The sequence below is a fragment of the Oryza glaberrima genome, chromosome 2, assembly GCF_000147395.1.
Source record: "Oryza glaberrima chromosome 2, OglaRS2, whole genome shotgun sequence".
NCBI lineage: Eukaryota > Viridiplantae > Streptophyta > Magnoliopsida > Poales > Poaceae > Oryza > Oryza glaberrima.
In genome coordinates, this window is record NC_068327.1 from 30,289,801 (window position 1) to 30,299,579 (window position 9,779).

A 9,779-nucleotide genomic window follows, 5' to 3' on the forward strand; every position below is an offset into this window, starting at 1 on the left:
ACTTGCAAGGCACGAGGTGCGAAGAGTCTCCGAGTAATCTCGGCCGTTGATTTAAGCGGGTAACGGTTGATGCTGCCGTCACTGCCCGTGAGCCCGTGGTGAGACCACCGACTACGCGAGTTCTTCTTTCACGGTTCGGTCAGCCACAGTTGCTCTTGCTCAGTTTGGTGTTGGCAATTCGTATGGGCCACCGATCAAAAAAAAATTCGTATGGGCCACCGATAAAAAAAAATTCGTATGGGCCAGAACGGTATATGGGCTTCTCAGGTCGCAGCCCATCTGAAACGTAGTTTACACTCGAGGCCTATGAATTGTTTCCGGCCCATAAGGCCCAGCGCCGGCGCGCGCCTCCCACTCTTTTTTCTTTTTTCGTTTTTCTTTACCCATTTTTTTCCGCTTTTTCCTTTTTTTCTGATTATTTTTTTAATCTTTAGCATGTTTTGAGTTTGAATGTTTTAAATTTTGAGTTAAAAAATTTCAAATTTGAACTTGAAAGTTTTTAAATCTTGACTTAAAATTTTCAAATCTCGATTTGAAAGTTTTCAAAATTTTTAAATATGGACTTGAAAGTTTTCGAATCTCGAGTTGAAAGTTTTCAAATCTCAATTTGAAAGTTTTCAAAATTTTCAAATATGGACTTGAAAGTTTTCGAATCTCGAGTTGAAAGTTTTCAAATTTTTCAAATCTGGACTTGAAAGTTTTCGAATCTCGAGTTGAAAGTTTTCGAATTTGAGTTGAAAGTTTTCAAATCTGACTTAAAAGTTTTCAAAATTTGACTTTAAAATTTAAAATTTAAATCGAAAATTTTCAAATCTAACTTAAAAAATTTTCAATCTATTAATAAAAAAATCTCTAGAATCTTTCCTAATTACTATTATTAATGTTAAGTATATTAACTAATAGATGTAATAGATGTAGTTAAGTATATTAACTAATAGTATTAATAGAGATAGTTAATAGAGTAGGAGTGCTCGCTAGCAAGCGAGCATGCGCTGGCTAGGAGTCCCCGGATTGTTTAGCATGCTATTGGAGATTTGGAGGCTTTGACAATTGGCATCTTGGCAGAGACACGGAGTAGTACTCCTACACATCAAATCGATGGAGCAAGCAATGGAACATGTGCGGTGATTCACTGATTCCAGCCATTTTCCGATGATGTCTAGGTGATCAGTAGATCACTGCCATTGCACGTTAGATTTTTCACGGCACATGTCATACCTTGTGGCTCCTCATAAACCCAGCGTCGGTGACCGTCTCCCCGACAAATGTTCTTATTAGTGAATCATCACTATCATTCTGAGTACATGTATCCAGCAGACCATATACACCAGCAAGATTTGCCTCACGCGTATGTATGGCATGTGGCCTTCAGCCCAGCTGTCAATTCATTATGGTTGGGGTAAATGAGAGAATGCCCGCCAACGAAAGGCCGATCCAACTTATTTTCATATTTTGATTCTTTTAGAAAACTTATTCTATAAATAGATGTCTAAAAAAAACTTATTCTAGAAATAGTTTTTTTCGTGCTGCCAACTCATTGACACCATGGTCTAATATGACAGCGCCAAACGTTGGCGCCATCACTCTAGCCCTCCAGTGAAAGTTAAGTCACTAATGTGAGGGACCAATTTGTTTTTTTATTTTGAAAAAGGGCCTATTAATAATAAAAAAAGATCTAGCTATAATAATAAATAGAGTAAATTTTAGAAAGCTGCAACTTTAGTAACAAAACTATCAGTTTGCTGCAACATTTGCGATATGTTTCAGTTTACTGCAATAATAGCGTGGGAAATTATCACAAAACTGCAACTTTTATGTTATATGCTGCTACATTACATATAGGGGACAACTGCAGCAGCATATAACGTAGAAGTTATAGTTTTGTGATAATTTCCCACGCTATCATTGTAGCAAACTGAAATATGTCGCTAATGTTGCAGCAAACCGATAGTTTTGTTACTAAAGTTGCACTTTTCTGAAATTTACTCTAATAAATAATTACAAATAGGGTCTCGGCGCCAACGTCATTAGCACCAAGGACCTATTTGTAATTATCTCTTTATTACAAATAGATCTTTTTCTGCTACAAATATATTCTTTTAATTTTTCTTACAAAGTGGTCCTCGGCGCCAACAACATTTGGTACCATCCCCTTGATCACCTTAGTACTATAACTTAGCTTCCACCAGTGGGCTAGAGAGACGGCACCAACGTCATTGATGCCGTCATGCTGGACCACGATGCTAATAACGTTGGCGACACGAAAAGGGTCATTTTTAGAATAAGTTTTTCAAAAGGACTAAAAGGTGAAAAATCTAGAAGAAATGAATGTTCTCCCCTACCGCTCCCTCTCTCCCTCCCCCATATCCTCGCTCTATTCTCCCTTCAATTCAGCTCGCACGGCCCTGGTGAGAACAAGATTGTTAAGAAAGCTCAAGGCTCATGAAGAGCTCAAGCTCCAAACAAGCTGAACTCGACCTTAACCCAAAACTCGTCAGCTTTGTTGAACCGAGCTTGAGCTCTAAACAAGCCTGACCATATATGATTTTCATTGTTTTTTAATAAACTACTAGTAAATTGTACATATCCACATGAAAATTTTGCATGTATCGGTATCATACATTTATCTTAATTCTTCATTAACGTGATTAACTGGAAATTATTATTTTTGGGTAAGGGATTATCCTTTAATATATGTGTACTTACAAGCCAAACTCGGTAGTCGGGCTTAATCGAGCTTGAGCCGAGCCTGCTTGAATGCTCGTAGGTTACACAACACAGGCTCGACACACGTTTCACAAGCTCGAGTCTACAAAGTCTGAGCTCGCTCGAGCTTGGCTCATTGACAGCTGCCACAAGCCTCGCTCTACCAGCAACTGCGTAGTGCAAATATGCAATGGTCGATGCCACGCTCCGGTCAGGTGCTTTGGCATCAGACATTTTGACCAAATAAGTTGAACATCTAATCAAGTGATGGATTTTTTAAACTAATGTAACAACGTATGATTTTATGTTTTTTTACTAGGATCATGCGTGGTGCGCCGATTTGTAGTCGTACGTGGCCCCAAGAAAAACATCAATCTTGGTTGTCATGGTATCGCCGTCAATTGTTTGATCAAGCATCATCGATATCCTTTGACTCTGTCATTCATGTTAGGCTTGTTAGTCCTTAGGGCGTTCGCAGTGCGCCGTGTGATTTTGGCGAACTTGAGCTGCCAGCTAGATGAAGAACCCCATTAGCCACATACTCCACAATGCATGTTATCTATAGTGGGTCCCACTAGTATTTCTTTTTCACTTTTTATCTCCCTTTCTCTCTCCTTTCCTCCTTTCTCCATAGCACAAACACGGCACTGGGGCAGCAACGGCATTAGGGCGACGACGGCGGTGGGCGGCCAAATCCACCCTTCCTCTCCTTCCCCAAAGCAGCGATGGTATCGGCAGCGCGGCGCGGCTGCGTAGCAGGGGGCGGCAGCGTCGACGGCAGAGAGGGGCGGCCAAATCCACCCCTCCTCGATCGAGGCCACCCCTTTCCTCTCGCCACATCGGCTTCTCCCATTTTCGGTGGCGGCCTCTCTCCTCCCCCCTTGCGAGCCGAGCGGAGCCGGAGGTTGCGGGTCGACAGCGAGCTCCTCCATGCGGCCGGTTGCGGATTGACGACGAGCTCCTCCGTGTGGCCGGCCGCTTCTCTTCACCTCCGTTGCCGTCCCCTTCTCTTCTCCAGCGAGGCGGTCCATGCGGCAACGGCGCCGGGCGGTAGAGTGGCGGCAGAGTAGCGAGCTTCTCCAGCATGGAGTGTGGTGATGGTCGACTATGGCATGGAGGTCTCTCTCCTCCCTCTCCCTTCTCTAACGCGTTGCTCGAGTGTGGGCCCCACCTAAAACTGAGGAAGAACCGGTGGCTAATTTTGGCTTCGCGGTCTTGAGCAGGCTGCGCGGTTTGCGTACCTGGCTAAGAATATTCCATATTTCGCTCCGAGGCTGAATGCCACCTCGGCGTACTGTGAACGCCCTTATGTCAATCCTGGTTTCACGCTCTTCTTCCCTCTTTCCTATCATCCATAAGACAAAACCACATTCTCTCTGTCCCATAGAAAGTTAGTATAGCAACTAATCTGGCCTTCACCCGTTCACCGTGTTATTCGATCCTACAGTGCAGTACAGTAGTACATGTCCTGTGCCAACTTCTTTTAAAGCTCACGTCAAATAGGAGTAGGGGGATCAAATTTGGAAGCAGTCTTCATGGATCACGAAACAAAAGAAGTCCGAAACGAAATCCAAGCCACCACTGACACAGGAAAAGACAGCTTATCAGGCCGCAGGTAGGGTGCGCGGTGAAAAGAGATGGGGAAACGAATCAATCAACGTATAAGAGCAAGTTTAATAGTATAGCCCACTACTAGCTTCAAATCATCTATAGCCAATGTAATAGCTAATTAATACCTGGTCCCATCTATCACACACACATTACGTCTTAGAGTCCGCGTGCTGTAGCTGGCTGCCCTTCTCTCTTTCTTTATCTCTTTAAAATATATTTATAGCTGGTTTATAGCATACTATTGTACCTGCTCTAAAAACTCCCCAGAAAACGAGGGCAAAGAGAGGCGGCCACGATTGTCCGCCCTTGCCGTACGCGCGATGCAGGCGCGTCACATGAGCTCGCGCGCCGCGCGCCTAGTTCGTGCTCGTCTCCGCGTGGGCGGCTGCTGGGAGGAGAATCTCCGCATGAATCTGCCGAGGAGGCCGCGGGCGTCCGGGCGGACGGACCACGCACGGCAGATGGAAGGGGGCAAATCGAATGCCGGCGCGTACGTGGGGATCCCGCGGAAAAGAGGACATCGTCGGGAGGCGCGGCCAGCTGCTGGCCACAGCGCAAATGCAGACGAAAATGGATGAAGGAATGAAGGATACAGGGCAACGTGCCCACCCGGTGAAAAACTGAAAATGCGTGCGTCACCCACGGCCACAGGTGAGTAGTAGTAGTAGTAGTAAACCGTCCCCCCCCGTCCCGTGTTACCCCTACACGTGACTGCAAGTAGTAGTAGTAGTACCTGGTCACGCCCTGCCACCTTCCATCGCGGACGCGGAGGCCAGGCTCGCTCGCCGTCCTCGTGCTCTCAAGGGGGACCAGAGCTGCCAGCAGGCGAGATTGCCCACGGGCGGCGCCGTGCCTACCGCCCAGCAAGCACCGTGCATGCCAGTGGTACTAGCCATGGACCGTAAAAAGGTAAAAAAACCGCAGCTAGCTGGATGGCTAGATGGATATCCTCATCATCATGACCCCCCCATATCTTCGTATCGTCGTCGATGAACCGCTTCTCCGTCCTGTCGTCTTCATTGCTTGCTAGTAGCGCATAGTACTACGACGTACCGTCCTCGGCATGCAGGTGCTACACATCTGCGTGTCAGCGTGTGTTGTGTCCGCTGATAATAGACAGGTCAAGATGCAACAACCGCAGCAGCGCACCAAATAAATTGAAGGAGCAACCAACGTGGCAAATGCACCAGCAGGGATCAGTTGGGCAGTGAGCCGCGAGGCTGGGAACCGCGAAAGCTATTGCTCGATCACTGCAGAAGAACAAGCCAGGACAAATTATCAGATCCATTCTGTTCCTGTGCTGGCGTAATTTACTAGCTACTGGCTGGTCCCTGGGCAGAGTAGGTATTTTAGGTCTGGCAGATCATTTCCCTAATCATGTAGTAGGATGGTTCCTTCTAATACTCTATCCGCTTTGTTTTATCAGGAAATAAATTGGAAAATATATTATAGTCTAAAATCTATCAATGAAGGCCTAAAGGCTAAAACTAAAAGACAACCCGACAAGCACCCAATCACTAGTGAAAGAAACACACAGAGAATTTAAAAGGGGGCTCAAAAGAAACAGGGTTCCGGAGATATGCTGCGAAATGATCAATGCAAACTAACCAATCAAGCTGATTGTACGCAGCACAACTCGACAACAAAACATGGATCCCCCATTTTTCCACGACGTAAAGCACGCATCAGGCACAGATCCACTGATTAGCTCCACACTTGTCACCATCTCAGAAATAAAGCCGAAGGAGTGCCTGCCCACCCTAGACGATAACAACATCACCTAGGCTAAGCTAAGCACAGCGGCCAAGTATTGAGTAGGGTGATCCCTCCCTGGTGTACTAAGACGTAAGTGCAACGACTTCTTCGGCACCAAGTGTTGACTTGTCCATATATGCAACATATGCAATGTATGAGTACACTTAAAGGATCTACAATTATATGCCTAACATCCTTTTGGTTCCGTGATGAATTTGGCCATCAGGAAATCAGAGAAAGGTGCAACAGTCAGATGACTCAACAAAGGGAGCAAAAAGGACGCATCTAAAGTGAACAGAGGAACATTATAATTCATGTTCTTCCTGTCAAGAAACATTTGCACAAAAGAGTAATGGGATCGACAGGCACCAAATCAGAACCTCATACAATTGTACAGATACAATGGTGCCTCAATTACAGTTTGTCGACTAAATGCATCCATCGGGAACTTGTTCCGATAGAGGGTAGAACAAGGTACAAATTCCCAGCTGCAAATCGAATGTGGAAAATTTACCTAAGGGTGACCGGTGACGCATGCACTGAAACAACTACTCTATTGAACCACGTGTAAAATCTGAAATGTCAAAAAGAAAGGCAGAGATTACCCATCAGGCGAATCGGTGCTTTATGACATTTGAGGAAACCAATATCACAATCTTTCATGTTCACAGTATGTTCGGCAAGAGGGTGGCACAAATCAGCACCCCATGACAGCACAGTTATAAACAAAGTTACCAGAAGGCTTGCTCCCGATCATGTTCCACCGCAACGGCCCCTCCCTCGGGATCCATGAATGGAGCTCAATCATCCCCCCTCCCATCACTCTTGGTCCACCAATCACCAAGAGCCGCTCTCCACATCCTCGGAATGCAATACCCCAGCCATTCACAGCTTCTGGCCGCTCTGGTAACTCTCCCAGTGTTGTCCATGTGTTATCCTTTATGTTATATTTCCTTACTAGCTTTCCTGCATATTGTGCAGCATATAACTCATTTTCAACAACAGCAACAAGGGGAGGTGCACCACTTGCACCGTTGAGCCCCTCAGACATGTTCTCTATCACCCTCCAGGTACCTTTCTCCAAATCATACTCTTCTCCGCAGGTCAGCACCTCCGTGTTACTGGCCATTCCCCCAATTACGTAAAATTTGCCGTTCATAAAGACTCCAGAACACATTCGCCTAGCCTTGTTCATGCATGGGAGTGTTATCCATCTCTTAGTTTCAGAGTTGTACAGCTCAGCAGAGCGTAGCACCCGACCTTGAGCATCCATGCCACCAGCTACAATTGCTTTCTCTCCAAAGCTAGCTGATCCAAACAAGCATCTAGGGGCATTCATATCAACACCAGGCGACCACGAGTTTGTCAGAATACTGTAACTCAGAACAATGTGGGAAAGAATCTCCTTGCCAAAAACCAGGAGTTCGGTGCCCACTGCAAGTGACTCCTTGTCTGAGCACATGAAACACTCATTGTGTGGCATCTTTGGGAGTGTCATCCACCGCGAACGGTAAGGGTCATAAGCTTCCCACTCCTGCACGTTGCAGGAGAAATAGACCCAATGTTCTGCAATCCCCAACTGACGCCGTTCCTTGTAAAGCTCCCCACTGCGGACAAGTGAGTGGAAGTTCCGATTGACTGATGCAATGGAGCCATAATCTGAACGAGAGCAACGGGCGAGGCAACTGATTGAGTTATCTCGACCGATAGAACTTATTAGGGTACTTGAATCCGAAAAACCCTGATCATTGCTGCCTTGAAAATCCAGCTGCTCACACTCATGGTTCCTGGCAGATTTAGGTCGTTTGGTCAGTACTGCTACTGCAGCAACACTATCAGGTTCAATCCTCGGAGTACCTGATACGCGCTTACTCCTCGTTATCTCAAGGAGGTGGTAGGTCATGTATGCTAATCTGGATTCTTGATCACAGGAGCTTGGCAAAGACCTTGAGATCAAGCAAGATTGACCCTCCAACATTCTGTGAGAATTTTCAGTGATGTCTCTCAGAAGAGAGAACCTATACACAAGAATCCAGGCCTTCTGTATTCATTGTGAACCTGCAAGAGATCATAAATTAATATCATTCTACTGTGTGGAAAAATTGATGATCACATTTGTATACATAACTCAATTTGCAAGATATTGTGAAGAGCTTCACCAAGGTCAGTCGAATGAGATCTATATAATTAAAATTTACAATCCAAGAACAAGACAAATTAAATTTTACAAAAACTGATTAATAATGAAGGCTTGGCCAAACGATTAATGAAACATCATTTTTGTGAATAAATAGAACATGGCATTCATTAAATCAAACCTAGGTCTTAACTTAACTCATGAAACTGATAAACCACAGAAAATGCCCAAAGCTACTCCACGGTACCACTTCAGCACAGATCTTTCGGAACTAAAATGTGAACCACTGCAACCAATCATTTTTAGGAGTTGCCATTAATCATTGAGGATAGCGATTAAAGATATAGAAATTGAAGTTGAACAAAGTGGTGCTCTCATTGGGTCCTAAATGGTTCGTATACTTCTTGTACGGGTTATTTTATCACCAAACCAAATCAAGTTACAGGGCAAATCAACTTATCTGTGTAATTAGCTTTTTTTTCTGTCTCGCGATGTATCCCTTCCTAGATGAACAAGGGCTGGCGGTTCTAACTAAGCAATTATAAAATAAATAAAATTAGCATGATGCCTAACAGGTCGCGGAGAACAAAAATCCTATCGTGCAGCAACAGTATGCCTGAGGAAAATTAATGTTGCTCCATATAATTCTCCATGGTTGAAAGTTCGACGGCAAATCTGATGCCTAAGATGCTTTAGTCCCAAAACTCCACCCCTCCAAGTAAGCTACAATTAGTGCCATCAAACCGGTATTAACCACGGATTGCTCATCCGACTGATTTGACCTAAATTCTCCAAGTCGCCCATTATACAAGAACAAAGGATGAACAATTCAACCGAAACAAACCATGTAAATTAGGTGAGATGAGAAGCGAGGACAAACGTAGATAAGACAATACGCCAGCTACCTGGCAATCAATCGCGCCTCAAAACCAACCGTGCCCCCGCCCCGCGCGCGGCGACAAAATCTCGCCCACCCCCCCACACCTCCTCCGGTTCGCCCACCCGCCGCCGCCGACACGGCAGGCGCCCAGCGACGGCGACGAGTGCACGGCACCCCCCCGGGCGGCGGGGATCGGGAGAGAAACGGACGCGCGCGGCGGAGAAGCCGCTTGCGGGAGGAACCGCGCGGAGGCGGAGGCTGCGGCGGCGCGGTTACGGGAGCACGCGGAGGCGGAGGCGGAGGCGGAGGAGCGGAGAGGGAGGGTGGGGAGAGGTGGAAGAGGAGGAGGATGCGCGGTTACGGGGGCGGAGAGGGTGGGGGTGGAGGCGTGGAGTTTATGGGGGCGCGTCGGATTTTGACGCGGCGGCTTTGCTTGCGTCCCGACCCTCGGTCGTTTGGCCGGTCACGCCCGTTTCAGACTTTTCCTCCACACCCCTGCATCGCTCAATCAAATCACGCAGATGATTGAGATTTAAATGCACCTGTCACGAAAACACGAGAATGAGAAAATTAAATAAACTCGCCGTACTTGTCATGGAGCATTTTAGGTTCCTCTATGATTTTTTTTTTTTAAAAAAACGGGGGTTGGGGTTGGAGTCCCCGTCAAGGAAGGACGCGGTTAACCAGCAG

The 9,779-nt window shown here is 46.1% G+C and overlaps 1 protein-coding gene across 1 annotated transcript; it reads right to left on the minus strand.

Moving 5' to 3' along the window:
• Positions 1-6,358: 6,358 nt before the first annotated feature.
• On the minus strand, positions 6,359-9,478 carry LOC127763323 (F-box/kelch-repeat protein At1g74510-like). The gene is made up of 2 exons (XM_052287986.1): positions 9,115-9,478; positions 6,359-8,130 (listed from the first exon to the last, which is right to left on the minus strand). Exon 2 carries the CDS (start codon positions 8,048-8,050, stop codon positions 6,770-6,772), a length of 1,281 nt encoding a protein of 426 aa, XP_052143946.1. The 5' UTR covers positions 8,051-8,130; positions 9,115-9,478; the 3' UTR covers positions 6,359-6,769.
• Positions 9,479-9,779: the final 301 nt, after the last annotated feature.